Source organism: Mytilus trossulus, chromosome 12, assembly GCF_036588685.1.
Source record: "Mytilus trossulus isolate FHL-02 chromosome 12, PNRI_Mtr1.1.1.hap1, whole genome shotgun sequence".
NCBI classification, from domain to species: domain Eukaryota; kingdom Metazoa; phylum Mollusca; class Bivalvia; order Mytilida; family Mytilidae; genus Mytilus; species Mytilus trossulus.
Window position 1 is genome coordinate 55,159,480 of NC_086384.1, and position 27,161 is coordinate 55,186,640.

At 33.5% G+C, this 27,161-nt stretch overlaps 1 protein-coding gene across 1 annotated transcript in view; it reads left to right on the top strand.

The window, feature by feature from the left end:
- LOC134692876 (ATP-binding cassette sub-family F member 3-like) overlaps positions 1 to 27,161 on the top strand; it is a 39,076-nt gene that overhangs the window by 2,252 nt on the left and 9,663 nt on the right. Inside the window, exons 4-16 of the mRNA XM_063553492.1 lie at positions 2,043 to 2,143; positions 7,630 to 7,749; positions 8,396 to 8,500; positions 9,560 to 9,718; positions 10,173 to 10,322; positions 11,181 to 11,237; positions 11,744 to 11,766; positions 17,251 to 17,306; positions 18,190 to 18,390; positions 19,696 to 19,772; positions 20,436 to 20,480; positions 23,166 to 23,295; positions 25,665 to 25,845. Of these exons, the coding sequence (XP_063409562.1) occupies positions 2,043 to 2,143; positions 7,630 to 7,749; positions 8,396 to 8,500; positions 9,560 to 9,718; positions 10,173 to 10,322; positions 11,181 to 11,237; positions 11,744 to 11,766; positions 17,251 to 17,306; positions 18,190 to 18,390; positions 19,696 to 19,772; positions 20,436 to 20,480; positions 23,166 to 23,295; positions 25,665 to 25,845 (1,405 nt within the window). The remainder of the gene's footprint in view (positions 1 to 2,042; positions 2,144 to 7,629; positions 7,750 to 8,395; positions 8,501 to 9,559; positions 9,719 to 10,172; positions 10,323 to 11,180; positions 11,238 to 11,743; positions 11,767 to 17,250; positions 17,307 to 18,189; positions 18,391 to 19,695; positions 19,773 to 20,435; positions 20,481 to 23,165; positions 23,296 to 25,664; positions 25,846 to 27,161) is intronic.

Here is a 27,161-nt window from a genome sequence, read left to right on the forward strand (position 1 = left end):
ATATAGGATCTGGTTATGGAAGGGGGATATGGGTTCAGTAAGTCCTGTAAAACACATAGGATCTGGGTATGGAATGGGGAATATGGGTTCAGTAAGTCCTGTAATAAACACATAGGATCTGGGTATGGAATGGGGACAGGAATCTGATGTACAGTAGTTGTCGTTTGTTTATGTAATATATACGTGTTTCTCGTTTCTCGTTTTATTTATATAGATTAGACCGTTGGTTTTCCCGTTTGAATGGTTTTACACTAGTAATTTTGGGGCCCTTTATAGCTTGTTGTTTGGTGTGAGCCAAGGCTCCGTGTTGAAGGCCGTACTTTAACCTATAATGGTTTAATTTTTAAATTGTTATTTGGATGGAGAGTTGTCTCATTGGCACTCACACCACATCTTCCTATATCTATATATGGGTTCAGTAAGTCATATAAAACACATAGGATCTGGGTATGGAATGGGGGATATGGGTTCAGTAAGTCTTGTAAAACACATAGGATCTGGGTATGGAATGGGGGGATATGTGTTCAGTAAGTCATGTAAAACACTTAGGATCTGGGTATGGAATGGGGGGATATGGGTTCAGTAAGTCATGTAAAACACATAGGATCTGGGTATGGAATAGGGGGGGGGGGGTATGGGTTCAGTAAGTCATGTAAAACACATAGGATCTGGGTATGGAATGGGGGATATGGGTTCAGTAAGTCATGTAAAACACATAGGATCAGGGTATGGAATGGGGGATATGTGTTCAGTAAGTCATGTAAAACACATAGGATCTGGGTATGGAATGGGGGATATGGGTTTAGTAAGTCATGGAAAACACATACGATCTGGGTATGGAATGGGAGGATATGTGTTCAGTAAGTCAATTAAAACACATACGATCTGGGTATGGAATGGGGTATATGGGTTCAGTAAGTCATGGAAAACACATACGATCTGGGTATGGAATGGGGGATATGGGTTCAGTAAGTCAGGCCAAATAAAAAAGCATGTGTGTACTGTTTCCCTACCTACCCTATATTTTAAGCTTAGAAATAGCCTACCCTAAAGTTTTTTTGGTCATTTTTCAATAAGCACTGTTAAAGTCAGGATTTCTCTCCCATAGACTCAATGTAAAAAAAAATGGTAAAATAAAAAAAATCCCTACCTACCTACCCTATATTTTTCAAAGAGGAAACAGGAAACACACATATTATTTTATTTGGCCTCATGGAAAACACATACGATCTGGGTATGGAATGGGGGATATGGGTTCAGTAAGTCATGGAAAACACATACGATCTGGGTATGGAATGGGGGATATGGGTTCAGTAAGTCATGGAAAACACATATGATCTGGGTATGGAATGGGAGGATATGTGTTCAGTAAATCATGGAAAACACATATGATCTGGGTATGGAATGGGGGATATGTGTTCAGTAAGTCATGTAATACGTAACATAGGAGATATATCTAGGTATGAAATGGGGGATATGGGTTTAGTAAGTCATGTAAAACAGATTTAAAATATATTTGCGTATGGAATGGGGGTCTTTTTTTCTGTATTCTTTGATTTTTCATACCATTTATTACGGATTCTTTTGATTCTTTTACATTACGATGTGTCTTTAAATTATTTTTTTATCTCTTTTTTTCATATAAATAATTATTTTATTGGTAAAATATTCTCTTTTCTGCAAAACCCATCCAGACCCTCATTTATCATGTTTATGTATTACAAAGAATGTCTTGTAAAGTAGATTGTTATTTCCCTCAATTTTCTGGGTTCTCATGGTATAGGTCAAGGTGGTTCACAAAGGAGAAGGTTCTATTGAGTGCCTGAAAAAACATGTTCCACTAAAAATTGTACATGAAAATTAAGACATTAAGGAGAAAAGTAACTGCATGATTTAGGTACGAAATAAAAATGATAGATCTACATTATTTATGTTGTATGTATATAGTATATTATATGCAACTCGTCTAAACATCAACCCAACAATGATATATCTGTAAATTTGCTTTCACGAATTCTACATATATATATTTTGTTATCCAGGCTGTGGATCAAACGAAATTAGCGAAAGCTGAACAACAAATTCAAAAGAAGATCACAAGAAAGACAGAAACCAAAACTACTAAAAAACCAGCTGAGAAAGAGTAAGTAAATATATATAAGGGGGGGGGGGGGGGGGCAGGGGCTGGTTAAAATTAAGAAAAACTAAAAAGAGAGTAGTGGAAAAATGGAACAGTATAAGGTTTGCATAATGAAAACTTGCATTCATAATTTAAGCAGTTTTCTTTGATAAAATTTTGGTTGTGCTAGATGTGGTATGATTGCCAATGAGACAAAATGACACAGAAATTAATAATTATAGTTCACTGTAGTGTTCAGACTTCAACAATGAGCAAAGCCCAAAAGCATATTTTTATATTTTATAGGAGTAAGGGCAAATGTTGGTTGGCTCAGAGTCTTTATAATGTGTGGTTATCTGACATGTCTTTCTTTTTCATGGTGAATCAGCACGCTCCTGCTCATCATGTCAGTTTAGTACCAGTGTTCTCCCCATGCCCTTAAAGGACCACGGGCCCGCGATGTATAATTTTCTACCGCGGTGGTATCGTTCTTGCCGCGATGTATAATTTTTCTCCGTGGTGCTAAAGTTTTCGGTAAAAAATTCGTATTAAAATCGGTAAAGTTTCAAAAGACTTCAACTTTCAGTGAGGGTTAAAATTTTACATGAAAATTGACCAGTTCTAACCAGTTTAATCCAGTATTGACAGGTAGATTGTTTACACCACGTGATCGATTTACCTGTTGAGGTTAACATTGATGATTGGATTTAATCGATGTACATGATTCCCTTGTGTTTTAATTAATTAAGAGATCATAATTTTAATAACAGACTTGTAATAGGGGACAAGCAGACATTTGTGAATGAACTCTTTTACGCCAGTCTTTAGTCAAAATAATTTGACTGTTATAAAAATTAATTGTGAAGTTATTTCCCCTGATTTTGCTTATAACAAAAAAATGCTCCTCACATATAATTTCTCATTGAAAATTAAAATAAAGTACAAATTGAATGCAAAATTATATTAGAATGTTACATTAAGGATAAAAAAATTCTTAGAACATACCAACGAAAATGTTTTGCAAATTATTTTAGAGAATGATACCTTTATTGATACACAGACATTTTGTCATTTTATATTAAATAGATATCTCTCTATTAGGTCAATCACATTCAATCCATTGAATCCAGTCACGTCTCAGTCCTTACAGCTGAACGGACGTGCTGGGTCAGCTCTCCTTTACCCGCTATCTTCGATGAGGGTTTACAGTTAGATGTTCAACGACTTACTACTTAAGATGACAGAAACCAATCCATGCCGTACAGAGAGACGTAGTAGTTGGCGTACCCGCGTTAACATGCCTCCAAAACCATTGTCTATTATGGGGAGTGTCATGCCGATTAACGTCCGAGGGCTGTATCCTAGGCTGTTGGGTGATACGACCTTCATTTCACTGCCACCCGGCTTTGGTCCTGATAACGCTTCCTGTCATCTTTTGAACTACGTCCGAGATCATCTACCAGTACTCCATCATCGAGGTTAGCGGGCTGCCAAGCTGACCAAACTGGCCCTGAAAGCAGCCGTTGTGAAGAATAAAGACCAAAATAGTAAAAAACCAAAATCTACTCACCAAAACCAAGATGGCGGCCTCCATATTGCGACCTCCACTACTTGTTCCTGACCCATGGCATCAAATCATTTAAAGCTCACCAAACGCCTTCGGGCACCGAGCCGACCGTGCGAGGGCCGAAAGGCCAGTCAAGGTCGTTAAACACTTCCATATATATCTATTAGGTCATGGATAAAAAAGCTTCTTGGGCCTAAACTTAACAGAAATGTGAGCTTAGAATTACTGAAATAAAGTATTTATAAACTAAAATTTTAAAAATAATAATTAAGATGCATAAGAAAATAAAAATACTGTTGTCAAAAAGAATGGAAAGTAGTTTTCAATTTACTGAAGGTTTTGTAACAAAAATTAATCTTGTTCAAAGTTCATTGTTATGGTCAAATCTAACATAGGGAATGTGTAGTGTAACTACAAGTATTGGGACAAAATGGCTTGATCCAAATATAAGAAGTGACTTTAGTTTAAAGACTAATTGTGCTTTCTTTTCTTTTTCAAAGATATTAGAGTATACAAACTGTTTTATTGATTTACCTTTTCTACCAATAATGTTCTGATCCAAAGTCCATACAACACAGTACCACAGTAAACAAAACAAAGGAAAAAAGGTAATGACAAAAACCAACAAGAAAAAAATAAGCGACGCAAAGCGACACAAAATATTGTAAAATTCATTTCGTCACGCGTTACCCTGGTGCTATCCAAAAATCCTGGGGAGAACACTGAGTACATAGAAAGTTTTATTTTCATAAGGCATAAATACATGTACATGTTCTAGAGAGTCAAGGGGGCTCGGTGACCCATGTTTTAAAGAGTCAAGGGGCCTCGGTGACCCATGTTTTAAAGAGTCAAGGGGCCTCAGTGACCAAGAAGTATAAGTACTCAAACTACTGTATCACTAGCCTGTCATCACTAAGGTTGTAAAAGTCTAATCTACCATAAGGCAGTTGCACTCAGGTTCAATCAGAATTGACTTACAGACTTCGATTGTTTTGTTTTTTTAACGAAGGTCAGTGGTTCTCTTTGGACATTCCTGCTCCTCAACCATTCAAAAACTGACTGCCACAAAAAAGCACAATAGTGTTGAAAGGGGCATTTAACATCAATCAATCAATCTAAAGATTCATTTAATTTGCAGGTGTAAAACAGCTGTCCATCATTATTTTCTGAAATATTCTTTTACTTAATTTCTTTTCTTTTTCAGTTTATATTTATTGACTTACAAATATAAGATACATACAGTGATATTGTTGTCTTTTTTCAAAACTACCTCTAACCTTTTTTTGGGTGAAAAATGCATCATTTTGAGGGGAAATTGGGAAATTTTGAGACATATTAAACTGGAAAGGAACATTTGGGGGAGGGAAAAGAAACGTATATAATGATGGTATTTAATACAATGTAAACCATGTGTGTTATAAACACCCTGATGATTCGATTCAGAATCCTTGATCTCAAAAACACTTTCATTATATCAAAATAATAACATGAATATGAAATTTATGTATCATTACTACCAATGCCATTAATGTTTGGGGAAAATGTATAACTTATTGGGAGGAATTTTAAGCCATTATATTTTGTAATTGAGAATTTTCTCTAGGGGGAAAAGCTGAATATCTGGGGTAATATGAGGCTAAGGCCTAAATTAAAATATTGTTTGTTTGCCATTCTCCTACCCAGAATTTTTTATGTGGGTAGGTAGGTAGGTAAATTATTTTATTTTTTTTCTGGAAAAATATTTTGGATGTTTATATAATAGTATGAATGTAGGGAGCCGCGTACATATTTTATTTCTGCATATGCATGCATTTATGTGTCACTTGCTATAACCTTCACCTCTTATATATTCTTTTATACATGCATGTGTATATCTGCTCTTTTTTTTTCTTTATTGTGTTCTGCTAGATATATTCACCGCTATTATATATGCACCTTTTAATCCTTAATCACCCTCTGTAGTGTGCTTTCTGGCTTAGTAATACAACTGCACGTGTCGTGTTGTTCTATTTGCAAATTAATATTAAACTTGTATACCTTCGAAACATTTCAATGTACTACCGCCACAGTGCTCATACTACTTCAGAATTATATGGGGGAGGTGAATTCTCTTTTGTAATTAATAGGGCGAAGTGGTGAGATTTGAAAGAGAAGTGCTCATTCGCGCGGTGCGCTACAATGTTTGGATTTTACTATAATATAAAGGGTCATATGTAAATAATGTTCTTTTTATATTGTTCAATTCATATCTGAGTATACAATTAAAGTAACATTTCATATTAAAAGTTGTTTAAGTTTTACTAAGGTTCTCAGAGGCGGATTTAGGGGGGCCCAGGGGGCCCTGGCTCCCCCTTTTTGTGAAAAAATTTGGTTGCTTATATAGGGAATCACTGAAGCGTGACTGGAGCAGGCCCCCTCTTAGGTCAGTCAGTGGGTCCCCACTTATGAAAATTCCTGGATCCGCCACTGGTTCTTGTGAGAAACTACCAACTAAATATTTAATATCTAGCACTATAAAAAAAAAAATTATTTTAAAAAATGTAAAGAAATTATAATATATCAATTACAATTTAATTCAAAACTATCTTGTGTATGAAATTCTGTGTTTCTCACAAAAAAATATAAAAGATATTAAGCTGGGCCAAAATATATTGATATTGATAGTATAATAGTCTCAAAGTTAAGCAACTTTAATCAATAGCTTGAAACAATCCATAATAAAAGAGGGACGAAAGACACCAAAGGGACAGTCAAACTCGAAAATCTAAAACAAACTGACAACGCCATGGCTAAAAATGAAAAAGACAAACAGAAAAACAATAGTACACATGACACAACATAGATAACTAAAGAATAAACAACACGAACCCCACCAAAAACTAGGGGTGATCTCAGGTGCTCCGGAAGGGTAAGCAGATCCTGCTCCACATGCGGCACCCGTCGTGTTGCTTATGTGATTACAAATCCGGTAAATAGTCTAATTCGGTAGGTCAAATTCATGAAAGGGAAGGGGATTGTAGTTACGACGTAAGGAACATATCCGATATCATTTGTGAAACGGTTATTCCATAACGGTCAACCAACTCGTGATGGCGTCCGTAAAATTTACGAAGGGATGATTTCAACTTCACCATTTGGAACTCTTGGTTTAATAGCTTCCTTGTGAGCAGTAACCCTCTATCAAGAAAATCATGATAGGAAATGCAAGCACGGGAATATCGTATCAATTGGGAGATATATAGGGAATTATATACACCAATCAATTAGATGAAACCAAAAGCCTCTTAATGCGTGTGGAATACGTAATTTCCCCCTTTGGCATCAATATTTTTCTGTCAGCTGTTCCATCCGTGCGTCCGTAGTAATTATTGTAAAAGTACGGATTTCGGTCATAGCTGGTCTGGTTCAGATCCGTAGTATAGAAATCGGTCAATGGCGGACTATTGCAATAAAATTTACAAAAATAAACGATGTTTGACAAGTTATCTGGTTATTTGGAAAGGAACATGACGTTTTTAATGCAATTAATGGATTAAACATTTTCTGGAGGCAACTTTTATCACGTTTAAATGAAGTAACAAACTTAGTTTGCCGCCAAAATTTAGGTTGATGTACGTTTTCAAGTAACAATCACCGGAACTTGTGGAAATGCACGAAGTGATAAAAAGATGTAGTTTTATCAAATAGCCTGCTACACACTGCAAAGACTACCGGAAATCAAAACGGCATGTAACCCGGAAATCAGCACTCGATTCTAAACCGCAACAGGCAAATTTCCAGAATAAAAAAAAATGGCTTTCAAAAACGTCAATAAAATTATTCGGTTCGCGGCGATTTTTTTGGGTCGGTCGGCTGACAGCAAACAAACAATATTTTAATTTAGGCCTAACAATATCACTGACATACAATGACATATTCAAACTGTTCCCTTACTTTTTTTCAGAGAGGAAATGGCCAGTGCGAGTCAGCAGTTCAACAGAAAAGATACCAAATTTGATGCCTCTGGTCAAAACAGATCTTTGGATATTAAAATTGATGATTTTGATATATCATTTGGTGAAAAGTGAGTACAACCTGAATTGTATTAATAAACAACCCCTCCCCCTTTCCCCCCTTAAATTGGAGGTTAAAATTAAAATTGATGATTTTGATATATCATTTGGTGAAAAGTGAGTACAACCTGAATTGTATTAATAAACAACCCCTCCCCCTTTCCCCCCTTAAATTGGAGGTATTATCTATTCTCCTTGGGTAAATATAACCAAAATGCTAATATGAGTTTGTTGAAAGCCAAATTAAATACAGGGGACTATATCATGTATATATATGTATTGCCACGGAATACTCACAGAATACTTGTTTATTGCAAGTTGAGCTATGATAAGCACGACAAATTGTCCATCTTATTAGACCTATATTTTTCAGGGTTCCCACTAGCTGACTAGGATATTAAGGCAATTTGAAAAAAAATGAAATATAAAAAGCAATTTTTTCAGGTGATACTCTTATGATCTCAGACTAAAAACAGATGTGGAGAGAATTTGGATTCACAGATATTCACTCAAGAGATTAGTTTTCAGGACAAGATGTCCAAACTTTTACTATGAATTCAATAAAATGTTTTGAACTAAAATCTGAATCAGAGAATAAAAGATTTCAGTATTACAAAAATTATAAAATAATTGATATTAAATTAAACTTATTTTCAGACAACTTATTAAAGGAGCATCTATACAATTGTTGTGTGGTAGAAGATATGGCTTTGTGGGCAGAAATGGATTGGGTAAAACAACTCTCCTCAAATTATTGTCAAGGTAATAGTCAGGGATTATTAAAGTGGTACAAATACCAAAGCACAATAAAAAAAAATTGACCAAAAAAAGACACCTTGGTAAAACGAAAAGAAATAGCCAGAATCTTACAAAGTAAAGTGTATATATAACAATATTATTTATATAACAGTAAATAGAGCAAATCAAACACAAATAAAATTACAATGGTGGACTAAGTTGCGTCTGAATTTACCTTCATCAGGAATGCTCTGGACCCAAAATTTGAAAGCCAGAAAATTTGAGGAGTTTTATGACATAAAGGAACCTTAAAAAGGAATAACTGAATTCATCCAAGGCTAACTTTGCGTGAGGGAGTTAAAACCTAAGTTTTTGAATATTCTTTTAATGTGCATTATGTGCATGTTTTACATGATATAATTTTAATTTCAACATTTTTATTACGGTGTCAGTCAGTGGTACAACATGCACAAGTTATCTTTATTAAGTAAATAGAAATATACTTATAAATTTGCTACATTCATATTTTCTAATTAGTAAATTAACAATGAAAACAGGGAATAGGTCAAAGAGACAACAACCTGACCAAAGAGCAGAAAACAGCTGAGGTCACCAACGGATCTTCAACACAGCGAGAAAATCATGCACCCAGATACAGGCTTTTAATGGTATCGAAACAGGAATGTGAACTAGTTCAGTGAAAACGAACATCATACCTAACTCCAAAACATATTAATGAACTAAAACTAAAAATCATACAAGACCAGAGGCTCCTGAATTAAGACTTGTGCTGAAATGTGGGTTTAGATATGTTAAAATTATCTCCACTTAATTTTCTCAAACAATTTACTTGGTTATAAAGTTGGAATTTTTCTTAAATCTATTAAATTCAAAACTTTTTGATGTAAAAACTTGCCTGAAATTATGATAACATATTTAAAACGTTTTGCTGATTTTAAACAGTAATCTCTCTGATGTGTTGTGTACCACCTTAATAAATATATCTACTGTTTATATTACAGAGTTATCTCCCTGTTGTGTTGTTTACCACCTTATTAAATATATCTACTGTTTATATTACAGAGGTCATTTAAAGATTCCATCACATATATCCATACTTCACGTAGAACAAGAAGTGGTCGGTGACCAAACAATTGCTTTAGACAGTGTGTTAGAATGTGACGAAGAAAGAAATCGATTGTTGAAAGAGGAAAAAGAAATAAATGCACAATTAAGTTCCAGGTAAAAATAATATGTTTGCCAAATCTTGTTCACCTTCACCAATTCACATGTTCTAAAAAAAGACGGAAGAAACCTAAAGAACAATAAACTCACAGGTAGAAATTAAACAGACTATGCCTTGACTAAAAAAGAAGACAAACAGACAATTAATTGAAGTGTGATCTCAGGTTCTTGGAAACAGTAAGCAGATCCAACTCTACCTTTGGAAACTGGATAAACTGGAGTTTTACTGAAATGACACAGAAATTGATAACTATAGGTCACATGCAGAAACATTGTTCACCTTAACTTCTTAGACCAATACTTTTCATAAAACAAAACTGAATTCTGCTTTCCTATAACCTGAAACTGAAAAGTGTGATAAGGACAAATTTGCTAACTTACTTAACTAAATGATTGATTGATTGATTGGTTGGTTAATCACTATGTATGATTGTATGTTGTTATTTTTCAGTCCCACAAAAACAGATGCCGGTGTATCAACAAGATTAAATGAGATATACCAACAACTAGAGGCCATGGAGGCTGACAAAGCACCAGCTAAAGCTGCCGTAATCCTTGCTGGTCTGGGATTCACACCAAAGATGCAGGGACAAACCACAAAGTTAGTATTAAGGCCGTCAATAATGTTTTTCTATTTTTTACTTCGCGACCTACCCTTAGTATAAATGCCAACCCTATTAAACTTATTTTAAAGCCTTATTTTGTAAAGTGCTGTAAAAAAGGGATGGTTAAAGTCTCTACATAGTCATATGTATATATATATATATATACAACTCGTCTAAACATCAACCTAACAATGTTAGATCTGTAAATTTGCTTTCGCAAATTTTTGGTTCTTCCCTCGCCGGGATTCGAACCCATGCTACTGTGATATCGTGACACCAAATCGCCTGCACTGCAGCCGTCCCGCTAGACCACACGACCACCTGGGCTCTCAAAAAAAGAGCTTTCGGTGGCCATATGTTACCTTTCCACGTCAGTTTTAATCTAGCGGCGTACTACAGTACATGATATATAAGGCATGAAGATGTTATTGTTACAGATCAGCTAAATTATCTATAGTAAAGGATATATATATATATATATATATAGTATATAATGTAACATTAAACAAAAACAATAGGTTTTTATATGCAATTATTGTTCATAGTATAAACTGTTGGACTTATCTCCATTCCACACAATGTTAATCATATATGAATTTTCTTCATCATAGATCATTTCAATTTGTTCCCACAAAATTCCACTAAAACGAATTCTACAGAGACTAGATTCATTACTACTATTTGGACACCAATGTGTGAAATTTGTTGATACTAGGGAACCTAAAATTTAAAAAAAAAAAATCAAAAGGAAGGTAATGCAAACTTTGTCAAGGCCAAGATATTATTCATCTGCAAAAATATATGAATCAGTGATCAGGAACCACAGCAATTTAAATGACAATACTTTTTTTAAGGGAATTTTCTGGTGGTTGGAGAATGAGATTGGCTCTGGCAAGAGCTCTGTTTACAAAGTAAGTATTATCTACCACACCAGTATTCAGGATTTACTACAAGCCCAATAAAAATGTCAGAAAAATTATCAGAGAAACATGATTCGCATATTTGATGAGAGACTTTTAAGAGAGATTTTTAGGGGGCTTGTAAGTAAAATAGTATTTTGTGAAGACTATGACTCTAATTTTGAAATTTATTCATATCTAACTTTGTAAGAATAAGGAGTTATCTAACTTTGTAAGAAAAAGGAGTAATGAGACAACTATGGTCTAGACACCTAATGACATTAACGTAAGTTACTACAGGTTTACATATAAACAATGAGCAAATTCTTAACTATATTTTAAGCTTTTTTTTTATGACCCACATGGTGGTGCACTATGTACCATGGATATTCTCATTAAAAATCCTGCAATTCACCTTTGTACTATTCAAATATCATATGTTAAGTCTACATATATTTATTTGAGAAGTTTTAGTATGTATATATTATCTATATAGCATTGTTTTCTTAATTTTTCAGACCAGATCTATTGTTACTTGACGGTAAGTTATAGCAATTATTTTTCCTCCACAATTCGCATTTTCAGAATCTAAAGGACTATGGGTAATATCATTGTTCGTACACCAAAATGAAAATACAGTTATTTCATTGATTAATTTTCCATTGTTCAAAATGTTTTAAACCAATCACAACGTTTTGGTGAAGTTCGCTTTTGAAAATATTACCCAGAATGCATAAGATTCTGAAACGGCTAATTAAAAGAGTTTGTATCTGTTATTGATAGTTTCTTCTCTAGTCTCCAATATTTTATTCATTTTCAGGACAAAAGAAATTAAAAAATAAACAGTTGGTTTAAGTTTGAAGAATCTTGAAGTATAATGTATTGAATTTAATAATTGCCTTTGTTTAAGATTGAATCATAGAAAAATGTTTCAAAGCATTCTTGTTAAAAATTGGTATATTTTCGTATCTGCATGTTCTGTGTTTCATCCCTTCGTAAATTTTACGGACGCCATCACGAGTTGGTTGACCGTTATGGAATAACCCTTTCACAAATGATATCGGATATGTTCCTTACGTCGTAACTACAATCCCCTTCCCTTTCATGAATTTGACCTACCGAATTAGACTATTTACTGGATTTGTAATCACATCAGCAACACGACGGGTGTCGCATGTAGAGCAGGATCTGCTTACCCTTCCGGAGCACCTGAGATCACCCCTAGTTTTTGGTGGGGTTTGTGTTGTTTATTCTTTAGTTTTCTATGTTGTGTCATGTGTACTATTGTTTTTATACGACCACAAATTTTGTCGTCGTCGTCCGAATACTTTTAGTTTTCGCACTCTAACTTTAGTAAAAGTGAATAGAAATCTATGAAATTTTAACACAAGGTTTATGACCATAAAAGGAAGGTTGGTATTGATTTTGGGAGTTTTGGTCCCAACATTTTAGGAATTAGGGGCCAAAAAGGGCCCAAATAAGCATTTTCTTGGTTTTCGCACTATAACTTTAGTTTAAGTTAATAAAAATCTATGAAATTTTGACACAAGGTTTATGACCACAAAATAAAGGTTGGGATTGATTTTGGGAGTTTTGGTTTCAACAGTTTAGGAATTAGGGGCCAAAAAAGGGCCCAAATAATCATTATTCTTGGTTTTTGCACAATAACTTTAGGTTAAGTAAATAGAAATCAATGAAATTTAAACACAATGTTTATGACCACAAAAGGAAGATTGGTATTGATTTCGGGAGTTTAGGTCCCAACAGTTTAGGAATTAGGGGCCAAAAAGGGACCCAAATAAGCATTTTTCTTGGTTTTCGCACCATAACTTTAGTATAAGTAAATAGAAATCTATGAAATTTAAACACAAGGTATATGACCATAAAAGGAAGGTTGGAATTGATTTTGGGAGTTTTGGTCCCAACAGTTTAGAAAAAAGGGGCCCAAATGGTCCAAAATTAATCTTTGTTTGATTTCATCAAAATTGAATAATTGGGGCCACACTTAAAAATATTTTGGTTTGCCCAAACCCTACCCAAAGGTTGAGACAGTGGGTAGGTAGGTAGGGATTTTCTTTTTTTTTCCAAAAAAGAAATTAAAGTATCAGATGTTTATTAGTCTTCATGCCTATTTGATTAAAAAAAAACTTCTTCAAATCAGGACAATAAAAGAATTTGAGTAGGCAGCTTTTTTCTTGGTAGGTAGCGTTTGGGCAAACAAACCTATTATTTATTATGGCCTGGGGTTCTTTGATATGCGGAATCTAACTGTGTATGTAGATTCTTAACTTTTGGTCATGTTTTCAAATTGGTCTACATTACGGTCCAAAGGGTCCAAAATTAAACTTAGTTTGATTTTGACAAAAAATGAATCGGTTGGGTTCTTTGATATGTTGAATGTAAAAATGTACTTAGATTCTTGATTATTGGCCCAGTTTTCAAGTTGGTCCAAATCTGGGTCCAAAATTAAACTTTATTTGATTTCATCAAAAATTGAATAAATGGGGTTCTTTGATATGCCAAATCTAACTGTGTATGTAGATTCTTCATTTTTGGTCCCGTTTTCAAATTGGCCTACATTAAGGTCCAAAGGGTCCAAAATTAAACTAAGTTTGATTTTAACAAGAATTAAATTCTTGGGCCTCTTTGATATGCTGAATCTTAACATGTACTTAGATTTTTATACGACCGCAAATTTTGAAAAAAATTTCGTTTTATATTGCTATCACATTGGCGTTGGCGTCGTCGTCGTCGTCAAAAAAGGGCCCAAATAAGCATTATTCTTGGTTTTCGCACAATAACTTTAGTTAAAGTAAATAGAAATCAATGAAATTTAAACACAATGTTTATGACCACAAAAGGAAGGTTGGTATTGATTTTGGGAGTTTCGGTCCCAACAGTTTAGGAATTAGGGGCCAAAAAGGGACCCAAATAAGCATTTTTCTTGGTTTTCGCACCATAGCGTTAGTATAAGTAAATAGAAATCTATGAAATTTAAACACAAGGTTTATGACTATAAAAGGAAGGTTGGTATTGATTTTGGAAGTTTTGGTCCCAACAGTAAAGGAAAAAGGGGCCCAAAGGGTCCAAAATTAAACTTTGTTTGATTTCATCAAAATTGAATAATTGGGGTTCTTTAATATGCCGAATCTAACTGTGTATGTAGATTCTTAATTTTTGGTCCCGTTTTCAAATTGGTCTACATTAAGGTCCAAAGGGTCCAAAATTAAACTTAGTTTGATTTTAACAAAAATTGAAACCTTGGGGTTCTTTGATATGCTGAATCTAAAAATGTACTTAGATTTTTTATTATTGGCCCAGTTTTCAAGTTGGCCCAAATAGGGGTCCAAAATTAAACATTGTTTGATTTCATCAAAAATTGAATAATTGGGGTTCTTTGATATGCCAAATCTAACTGTGTATGTAGATTCTTAATTTTTGGTCCAGTTTTAAAATTGGTCTAAATTAAAGTGCAAAGGGTCCAAAATTAAACTAAGTTTGATTTTAACAAAAATTAAATTCTTGGGCCTCTTTGATATGCTGAATCTAAACATGTACTTAGATTTTTGATTATGGGCCCAGTTTTCAAGTTGGTCCAAATCAGGATCTAAAATTATTATATTAAGTATTGTGCAATAGCAAGTCTTTTCAATTGCACAGTATTGTGCAATGGCAAGAAATATCTAATTTCACAATATTGTGAAATAGCAAATTTTTTTTTAATTAAGAGTTATCTTTCTTTGTCCAGTATAGTAAGCAAGAAATATCTGCAAGAATTTTTTATACGACCGCAAATTTTGAAAAAATTTTCGTCGTATATTGCTATCACGTTGGCGTCGTCGTCGTCGTCGTCCGAATACTTTTAGTTTTCGCACTCTAACTTTAGTAAAAGTGAATAGAAATCTATGAAATTTTAACACAAGGTGAATGACCATAAAAGGAAGGCTGGTATTGATTTTGGGAGTTTTAGTCCCAACATTTTAGGAATTAGGGGCCAAAAAGGGCCCAAATAAGCATTTTCTTGGTTTTCGCACTATAACTTTAGTTTAAGTTAATAGAAATCTATGAAATTTTGACACAAGGTTTATGACCACAAAAGAAAGGTTGGGATTGATTTTGGGAGTTTTGGTTTCAACAGTTTAGGAATTAGGGGCCAAAAAAGGGACCAAATAAGCATTATTCTTGGTTTTCGCACAATAACTTTAGTTAAAGTGAATAGAAATCAATGAAATTTAAACACAATGTTTATGACCACAAAAGAAAGGTTGGTATTGATTTTGGGAGTTTCAATCCCAACAGTTTAGGAATTAGGGGCCAAAAAGGGACCCAAATAAGCATTTTTCTTGGTTTTTGCACCATAGCGTTAGTATAAGTAAATAGAAATCTATGAAATTCAAACACAAGGTTTATGACTATAAAAGGAAGGTTGGTATTGATTTTGGGAGTTTTGGTCCCAACAGTTAAGGAAAAAGGGGCCCAAAGGGTCCAAAATTAAACTTTGTTTGATTTCATCAAAATTGAATAATTGGGGTTCTTTAATATGCCGAATCTAACTGTGTATGTAGATTCTTAATTTTTGGTCCCGTTTTCAAATTGGTCTACATTAAGGTCCAAAGGGTCCAAAATTAAACTTAGTTTGATTTTAACAAAAATTGAAACCTTGGGGTTCTTTGATATGCTGAATCTAAAAATGTACTTAGATTTTTGATTATTGGCCCAGTTTTCAAGTTGGCCCAAATCGAGGTCCAAAATTAAACATTGTTTGATTTCATCAAAAATTGAATAATTGGGGTTCTTTGATATGCCAAATCTAACTGTGTATGTAGATTCTTAATTTTTGGTCCAGTTTTAAAATTGGTCTAAATTAAAGTGCAAAGGGTCCAAAATTAAACTAAGTTTGATTTTAACAAAAATTAAATTCTTGGGCCTCTTTGATATGCTGAATCTAAATATGTACTTAGATTTTTGATTATGGGCCCAGTTTTCAAGTTGGTCCAAATCAGGATCTAAAATTATTATATTAAGTATTGTGCAATAGCAAGTCTTTTCAATTGCACAGTATTGTGCAATGGCAAGAAATATCTAATTTCACAATATTGTGAAATAGCAAATTCTTTTTTAATTAAGAGTTATCTTTCTTTGTCCAGTATAGTAAGCAAGAAATATCTGCAAGAATTTTTTTTAATTGGAGTTATCTTTCTTTGTCCAGAATCAACTTAAATCTTTGTTATATACAATATACAATGTATATTCACTTTTTACTACCAACTGATAAATTAAATAATCTTTACCATTCAGTGATAACAAGCAGTTTTTTTACATCTTAATATTTTATGATGTATTTAAATGAGTAGTTATTGTTGCAAACTCCATTAGAATATTTTAATTGAGATTAGTTTTGGAATAAGGGAAAGGGGGATGTGATTAAAAAATTGAGTTCAATTTTTCTCATTTGAAATTTCATAAAAAAAAAGAAAATTTCTTCAAACATTTTTTTGAGAGGATTAATATTGAACAGCATAGTGAATTGCTCTAAGAGAAAACAAAAATTTTAAGTTCATTAGAACACATTCATTCTGTGTCAGAAACCTATGCTGTGTCAACTATTAAATCACAATCCAAATTTAGAGCTGAATCCAGCTTGAATGTTGTGTCCATACTTGCCCCAACCGTTCAGGGTTCAACCTCTGCGGTCGTATAAAGCTACGCCCTGCGGAGCATCTGGTTCTGTTTGTCTTCTTCATTTTTAGCCATGGCGTTGTCAGTTTGTTTTAGATTTACGAGTTTGACTGTCCCTTTGGTATCTTTCGCCCCTCTTTTCAAAGTTATGTATATGTTATTATTGCTTTTTTAAGAAAATTTCCTTAGATCTTGCTGACTGATAATTTTCTCTCTTAATGGTGTCGAAAGTATGAAAAATTATCACTAGAAACTAAGGCCACACATCATGTTAACGACCCAGGATCTCCCACCCCTTCCCTTTTAATTGAATGTAGAATTCAATATGGTTAATGTTTACTTTCAGAACCTACTAACATGTTGGACATGAAAGCTATAATCTGGTTGGAAAACTATTTACAGGTATTGTATATAACAATAATTAATATTACAGTTTTAACTTTTTTGAGGCAGAAATTTAACATTATGAAAAAAGAAATATACACAAATGTACCATCTGCGTGTTAAATATGAAAATCAGTCTCAACTTTAAGAGCTTTTCTCCATTGTGAAAGTAGATGTACTAACATGAGAGCAGCTATGTTATAGTTACATCTGTTGCGTGAAGTACATGTTAATAATTGAACCATTTCAGCACTTAGATTGCTATTAGTCTTGGGCATTCCGGCTTCCTCCACCAATAAAAACTGACCACCACGAAATAGCCTAAATTTATGCAGTGCTTAAAAGTGGAGTAAAAACACCAGATATAAAATCAAATGCTATAACTGTGGATGCATTTCATGCATTTAATTTCATGGACATCAAATTTCATGGATTATGGAAAACTTGGATATTTTGCAGAAGTCTGTACTTATTCCATTTGAAGATTTGTATTTCATTGAACATTTAGATTTGTGGTTCCTCTGTACCTTAGAAATCCACTAAAGCTGGTATCTAATGAATGATAATGAATCCACAGTATGTTGTTTGTAGTTAGCCAAAACAGCAGCAGTTTAAGTACTTAGTATAAACATTTAACGTTTTTATCCTGTTCTGCTTGTCAGCTCAAGGGCATTCAAGGTCAGCTTAAAAGACAAATGGTTTAGAGTTAAAAATTACCATTGAAAGTTAATTGTATCAACACAGGTTATTTCAAGTGTTTACAATACTCCATTTGTATAGATTTTCTTTCAGTGCTATATTTAAATACAGTGTATTTTTTTTCTGTCAGTTCTTTTTTTAAATACAGTGTATATTTTCTTTCAGTGCTATATTTAGATACAGTGTATATTTTCTTTTTCAGAAATGGCAAACGACAATGTTAGTCGTATCTCACGACAGAATGTTCCTTAACGCAATATCTACAGACATTTTATACTTAAACAACCGGTTGATAGAAACATACCGAGGCAATTACGACATCTTTCATAAAACACGGGAGCAGAGACTTATAAACCAACAGAAAGAATATGAGGCACAAGTGCAATACAGAGAACATCTACAAGTAAGATAGAAATAAGGCCTGGTTCTTCCCAGGCCCTTAAAGCACCATAGATCCACAGTTCTATAATATAGGGTTATTGCATGAATTTTGTCCAGAGTAGAATTTTATATTGCACGAGCTTGCGATTGCAATATATGTTCTACAAGGGACAATATTCATGCAATAACCCTTTTATTGTATAGCAATATGATATTTAGTAGTAAAAATTGGTTTTAACTAGATTTTTACGTTGATGACATCATGATTTTTTTAAGATTTATTGCACTAGTGCATTATAGGAATTTATTTATTGCACACTAACTTTTGGTTACTTTTTGTGGGAAATATTATATTGCTATACAATAATATCAGTCTTTGCATGGTCCTATATATTCCTGTTCAAAGATGCTATAATTTTCAGTCAAAAATTTTATATTTGAAAAATCTGTTAAAAACTGGTGCTAACTTAAATACTTGGGAGAACACTGAGTAAAGAGATATGGTATGATTGACAATCAGGCTACTTTAAATTCAGAAATTATTGTGAATAATGCGACTGGGTGCTATTCGCAATTAAAAGAACTTACATTCTGATATCTGATACATATAAGTGTATGCAGATTGCCCTGAAATCGCATTGATAAAGCTCACATTTTTGTCCTTTCTTCCAAAATCGCAAGCAACAATTTCTGAATTTACAGTACTATTCGACTGAAACCAAAGGATCAGGATGTTAACTTTAGGTCACATTACAGTGTTCAACAATGAGAAAAGCATACTATATATAGTAGATATAAAATGCTCCGTGTTCTTACAAATTGAGTCTTGGATGGCAAGTTGTCTCATTGGCACTCATACCAAATCTTCTTATATCTATCTAATAACAAAAGGTGAATCTATTCAAAAGAGAAAAACAACAAAATGGTTAATGATAAAAACAGACAGATGACAAGCACTTGATATAGACTCCTAATTTAGGACAGGCCAAAGAAGAAAAGGGTTGGTGTTTAACATGTTTGTAGGCGCTTAACCCTGCCTAAGCCTGGGAAAGTGGTGCAATACTGTAAATTAAGAAATTATTGCGTTCATTTATTTTGGGATTTTGTCATTTAGACTCAAATGCATTTTTATCTCAGTGAATTTGAGAAAAATCATGTATAATTCATATAAAAAAATTCAAAATGCCAATTTCACATTTTTGCAATTATAACCCTGTTGCATGTTTCACAATAATAAAAACATCGCAATAATTTCTGAATTTACAGTAGTACAAAATTAGAAAAAACTAAAAAAAGGAACATTGTTAATTTATTTTCTTCATTATAGGTGTTCATCGATAGATTTAGATATAATGCCAACCGAGCTGCATCTGTACAGAGTAAACTGAAAATATTAGAAAAATTGTAAGTATTTATTTCAATCACTAAGAGCTCACACTACTTCAGAAAAAGGGGGAGAGGTTAAACTAAAAAGATAAGAGCCTTTCTGAGGTTAACTACTTTAGAATCAGAAACTAATAGGGAGAAGAAGTGACTTAGACTAAAAGTGCTTGACTCAGGGCTTCCACTACTTCAAAATGACTTTTCCTTTTGAAATTGACAGAGATATTTGAAACTTAAAATTAAAAGAAAAGTGCTTGATCTGTTTGTTTCAATATTGTACCAATGCCAATTGTATCTGTCTACTTGATTCAAATGTAAAACCCCAATATGATTTATTTTAAAGTTGTTTTAATGTCATTTATTCAGGCATAGTGATTGCCTTTGTGACTTAGTCACATTTTAACAATGTTTGCCTTTGTGACTAAGTCTTACAGGATTGAAATTTGAATCAATAGAGCTATCAAGCAAACATTTGTTAGAAGTCTGGGCTACCAGGTTTGATTTCTTATACAGTTATATCAACAAGACTACTGCTACCAATAGGTCCTTGGCTAGTGAACTGTAACCTTTGATATCATTAATAATTTCTACACTGAGATGGCAATTAAAATGTGCTAGAAATAGTTTATCAAAATAATGGCTTTTCATCTATCTAAATCAAGATTTTCATTTTGTTTATTCCAGACCGCCATTAATAGCTGTTGAAAAAGTATCTACTGTCACTTTTAGGTAAGTATTCATCACATGACATAATTAGTATTGATCACATGACATTATTAGTATTCATCACATGACATAAGTATTGTTCACATGACATTATTCTCCTTTCGTAGAAGGACTGATTTTGGTTTACAATGGGGTAAAACTAAAATGATTAAAAGCTTCAATGATATGGCAGAATGTTCCTAATACTAGTTTTCAGTTTCCGCATGATTTTTCCCAAAATATAAAGAAGCATGTGATTTCATGTAAATTTTTATCTGATTGCCTCTAAAGGAGCGTACAATTTCAAACCATTTAGTATCTGATTACCTCTAAAGGAACATACAATCTCTTACAACATAGTATCTGATTACTTCTGGCTCTTAAGGAGCATACAATATCCCACAAGTTAGTATCTGATTTCCAGGCATACAATCCCCCACAAACTAGTATCTGATTTCCAGGCATACAATCCCCCACAAACTAGTATCTGATTTCCAGGCATACAATCCCCCACAAACTAGTATCTGATTTCCAGGCATACAATCCCCCACAAACTAGTATCTGATTTCCCAGCATACAATATCCCACAAGTGAGTATCTGATTTCCCAGCATACAATCCCCCACAAACTAGTATCTGATTTCCCAGCATACAATATCCCACAAGTGAGTATCTGATTTTCCAGCTTACAATATCCCACAAGTGAGTATCTGATTTCCCAGCTTACAATCTCCAACAAATTAGTATCTGATTTCCAAGCTTACAATCTCCAACAAATTAGTATCTTGATTTCCAAGCTTACAATCTCCAACAAATTAGTATCTGATTTCCAAGCTTACAATCTCCAACAAATTAGTATCTTGATTTCCAAGCTTACAATCTCCAACAAATTAGTATCTGATTTCTACTAAAGGAGCATTTGATTTCCTGAAAATTTGTATATCTGGAGTCAATTTCACAAAAACACTTACGACTTAAATTTGTCTTCAGTCATGAACAAATCAGTATACTTTCAATAAATCTTAGTCGTAAGTTTTTTTGTGAATTTGACTCCTGATGACCAGAAGAAATAATGATAAATTGTTATTGATATAAACTGATACACCAATAATATTCAGGGGCTCATCAGGTATCACTTGTCTCATATTAATGACAATTGATGTTAAGGATTATAAAACTCACTAATGGAAATACTGCTGATTCTTCTTTCAATGTGAAATTTGTGAAGGGAAAGGTTAGGCAAAAAAAAAAACTCCTATTTTGATTTACGCCTAAAAAAAAAATTGTTTTTCCGGTCACCCAACCGACTGTCCTTCAGACCCCCGACTCAAAAGTTTGTACAGCTGATGTGGGAATGAAAATAATTTGTATACCTACCGACCGTTTTTTTCTGAAAGAAAAGAAAAGATTCTAAGTCCCTCGATCTTTTTATCGCCCCAAAAGAAAACAACTGCTAATTTTAAAGCGGAGTATGATTGTATCCGAAATGCCAAATGACAGAGTCAAATAACATCTATAGAACAGATCAGGAAATCCCTGAAGAAAGATGAACGTCTGTAATCCACATACAACATACTGAATGTTGATTTATTCTAATAAAAATTATTTGTCTAGTGTCATATGTGTTATTTTATTTTGTTTCTTTTAATAAAGATTATAAACATTTTGTTTTAGTTTATTTGCATTCCAACTTTCCTTTACCTGGGATACGAAAATAAACTGTTCTAAAAATAGATTTGTTTCTATGACATAATATGTACACTGTACATTGCTATGCTTTGATTAAAATAAGCTTTTATACAATACTTCACAGTTTATAATTATTTTAACAGTAGATATGTAATGAATTGTCTTTGATATGCAGTTTGACAGTGAAGTAACACCTCGTTAGTTTCGTATATATATACGCAAAGCAGTAATGGGGCCCTATACGGGTTAAAAAGTTGAATGTTGAAAATGAGAAAATATAATAATTAAGAGTGAATACTCTTTTCATAAAATATCAAAAATAAATGATTCATGTATAAAATTCTTATGTATGCCCTACAATATTTAACATTAATACAGATTACCCCAAGCCCAATTTCTAGAGTTCACATTGGTTAATATGTCATGATAGTTAATGAGCAGGAGTTATTCTTTTTAAAATTAACCCCAAATGTTACAAATCTGACAATCCCAAACTTTTGGTCCTGAAATAGGGGAATTGGGTTTAAAAAGCTAATTTCCATGGGGAATTGCTGCCCAAATTTTTTTTAGGTTTGGACTTAGTTTTTTTTTCAGGGGTATTTTAAAAGGGGGTAAACTACTATACAAGTTATCGTATATATATCAAACACAAAATAAAATGAATGGATAAGGCTGACAAAAACTCACACAATAATTGAAAATTGTCAAATGGTCTTAAGCAATGAACAAAGTGCCCATGCCTATAAACAAAACCGAGACAGCAATGAAGCATAATATTATATATAAAAAAAAAAAATCCCTACCTACCGTCCCTTAAAATTTTCAAGGGGGTGATCGGAAACCGACATTATTTTTTTTTAGGCCTTATTGAAATCAATAATTATTCTCTAAGTTATTGTTTAAATTAAATGCAAAACTAAATGTTTAGCAAAACCAATAATTTCAGTCTAAATAGCACCACATAAAAGAAGTCTTAAATTTTGAACATCTATTAAATATTATTGTCTAATTCTATTTTTAGATTTCCAGAATGTGAGAGATTATCTCCCCCTATTTTACAGTTGGATGAAGTTGGATTCTACTACTCCAAAGATCAAGTTATATTTAATAGTATATGTGTCAATGCCGATATGGAATCTAGGATATGTATTGTAAGTAAATGAGGGTCGTAATAGGGGTACCTTCATAACGAATAACGGTAACAAATTCTTGCCAAATGACCTTAACAGTAATTTTTGGTGCATGACAACAACATAAAACGTTTTTAACGAATCACATTAAATTCTTTCCAAAAATAACACTAACAGATAATTATTTCAGACCTCTGACAAATCATGATATGGATTTTTAAATCACAATAAAATTACCAATTTGATGCTTATGGTAGTCGAAAATGACCTTTTGTATCTGGACGGTAAATGGCATTCCTACTCTCATAATTTTGCTAGCTGTGTTTTGACGAATCATCATTATCATTAAAAAAAATATTATAAATTTGAAACACTTTAACTTATGAGGATTCATTTATTTTCTTGGGTTGAGGCAAACAATTTCATGGATATTTGATTTCCTGGTTTTGTTGTTTAAGTTTACATACCACCCTGTAGGGAATTTGTAATTTTCAAACATTTAAATTTGTAGCTCACCTGTACCCATGAAATCCATGACAACTGGTATCCAACGAATAATAATGAATCCATAGTGGATAATGGATTGTAAAATTTCACAATCAATTTAAATGGAAGAAATGTCAATTAGTGGGCAAAATGTTTAATGCACTACATAACCCTATAACCAGGGGATTTCCAATATTTGACAAAATCATGATTTTATAGAAAATGATTTCGCATTATATTCCTATCTATAGTACCTTAATTTTCTACTGACCTTTCAATTCTCCCCCCCCTCTTTTTAGCTCACCTGGCCCGAAGGGCCAAGTGAGCTTTTCCCATCACTTTGCGTCCGTCGTCCGTCGTCCGTCGTCTGTCGTCGTCCGTCGTCGTCCGTCGTCGTCCGTCGTCGTCCGTCGTCGTTAACTTTTACAAAAATCTTCTCCTCTGAAACTACTGGGCCAAATCAAACCAAACTTGGCCACAATCATCATTGGGGTATCTAGTTTAAAAAATGTGTGGCGTGACCCGGTCATCCAACCAAGATGGCCGCCACGGCTAAAAATAGAACATAGGGGTAAAATGCAGTTTTTGGCTTATAACTCAAAAACCAAAGCATTTAGAGGAAATCTGACATGGGGTAAAAATGTTTATCAGGTCAAGATCTATCTGCCCTGAAATTTTCAGATGAATCGGTTAACCCGTTGTTGGGTTACTGCCCCTGAATTGGTAATTTTGAGGAAATTTTGCTGTTTTTGGTTATTATCTTGAATATTATTATAGATAGAGATAAACTGTAAACAGTAATAATGTTCAGCAAAGTTAGATTTACAAATAAGTCAACATAACCGAAATGGTCAGTTGACCCCTTTAGGAGTTATTGCCCTTTATAGTCAATTTTTAACCATTTTTCATAAATCTAAGTAATCTTTTACAAAAATCTTCTCCTCTGAAACTACTGAGCCAAATTAATCCAAACTTGGCCACAATCATCTTTGGGGTATCTAGTTTAAAAATTGTGTGGCGTGACCCGGTCAACCAACCAAGATGGCTGCCATGGCTAAAAATAGAACATAGGGGTAAAATGCAGTTTTTGGCTTATAACTCAAAAACCAAAGCATTTTGAGGAAATTTGACATGGGATAAAAATGTTTATCAGGTCAATATCTATCTGCCCTGAAATTTTCAGATGAATTGGACAATCGGTTGTTGGCTTGCTGCCCTCCAATTGGTAATTTTTAAAGAAATTTTGCCGTTTTTGGTTATTATCTTGAATATTATTATAGATAGAGATAAACTGTAAACAGCAATAATGTTCAGCAAAGTAAGATCTACAAATAAGGCAACACGACCTAAATGGTCAATTGACCCCTTAAGGAGTTATTGCCCTTTATAGTCAATTTTTAACAATTTTCATTAATTCGGTAAATTTATGTAAATTTTTACCAAATATTTTTCTCTGTTACTAATGGGCAAGGTTCATTATAGATATAATTGTAAGAAGCAAGAACGTTCAGAAAAGTAAGAACTTCCAACACATCACCATCACCAAAATACAATTTTGTCATGAATCCATTTGTGTCCTTTAATATGCACATAGACCAAGGTGAGCGACACAGGCTCTTTAGAGCCTCTAGTTACTCCATCTACCCATCCCTCCCTACCTAGCACCAACCATTAATACTGAATTTACCACAGTCCATAAACTATAATAAAATCTGATGAATTGTAACAGCTAGCAATTTACCATTGAAGAAAGTTGTAACAACTACACAAAACACAAACGAAAAATTGACCAAATACTATTCAATGTAACATCGGTTGAAAAATTATGTCTATGATCTGATAAACAAAACTCTGTCAGCCAATCAGAAGACGCATTACATCCGAAATTAAATTATTATTTATAGGTAGGAGAAAATGGTGCTGGTAAAACTACTTTACTGAAAATTTTACAAGGAGAATTGTCTGTGACGTCAGGAATATGCCACACCCATAGAAATCTCAGTATAGGATACTTCAGTCAGCATCACGTCGACCAACTGGAAATGGATCAAACATCTTTAGAAATGATGGCAGAAAAGTTCCCAGGTTTGTTGATGGCAATTTTAACTGATAATTATTGGCTGTTATATGGGGCAATATGTGCAAAAGATTTTCCATAGGCGGTAATGGTAACGTTTTGACTTCTGAAACAGACTATTAGAATGGTGTGAAGGGCTGCAATGGCCATTTTTAGTTACTTGATAATCAATAAGCTTCACAGTAGTGATCATTCCATCATAATCTTCCGAAACAACATTTCATCAAGAAATTATTTGAAAAAATAAAAAACATAAAGGAATTAATGGTATTTTTAGCGTTTAAAGATTTTGGGTGCATAATTATATCTCACACCTTTGCACAAGTGTACTAGTTCATAACTTCATACAACAGTTATAGTTGCATAATAAGAGATTTATATTCTTAACTATTTAAACTGAGACTTTTTTAATAAGTTTTACTAGTTCATTACTTCATACAACAGTAATAGTTGCATAATAAGAGATTTATGTTCTTTTAAAATTATTTAAACTGTGACTTTTTAGCTCACCTGGCCCGAAGGGCCAAGTGAGCTTTTCCCATCACTTTGCGTCCGGCGTCCGTCGTCGTTAACTTTTACAAAAATCTTCTCCTCTGAAACTACTGGGCCAAATCAAACCAAACTTGGCCACAATCATCATTGGGGTATCTAGTTTAAAAAATGTGTGGCGTGACCCGGTCAACCAACCAAGATGGCCGCCAGGGCTAAAAATAGAACATAGGGGTAAAATGCAGTTTTTGGCTTATAACTCAAAAACCAAAGCATTTAGAGCAAATCTGACATGGGGTAAATATGTTTATCAGGTCAAGATCTATCTGCCCTGAAATTTTCAGATGAATCGGTCAATCGGTTGTTGGGTTGCTGCCCCTGAATTGGTAATTTTAAGGAAATTTTGCTGTTTTTGGTTTTTATCTTGAATATTATTATAGATAGAGATAAACTGTAAACAGCAATAATGTTCAGCAAAGTAAGATCTACAAATAAGTCAACATGACCAAAATGGTCAGTTGACCCGTTTAGGAGTTATTGCCCTTTATAGTAAATTTTTAACCATTTTTCGTAAATTAAAGTAATCTTGTACAAAAATCTTCTCCTCTGAAACTACTGGGCCAAGTTAATCCAAACTTGGCCACAATCATCTTTGGGGTATCTAGTTTAAAAAATGTGTGGCGTGACCTGGTCAACCAACCAAGATGGCCGCCACGGCTAAAAATAGAACATAGGGGTAAAATGCAGTTTTTGGCATATAACTCAAAAACCAAAACCTTTTGAGGAAATTTGACATGAGATAAAAATGTTTATCAGGTCAAGATCTATCTGCCCT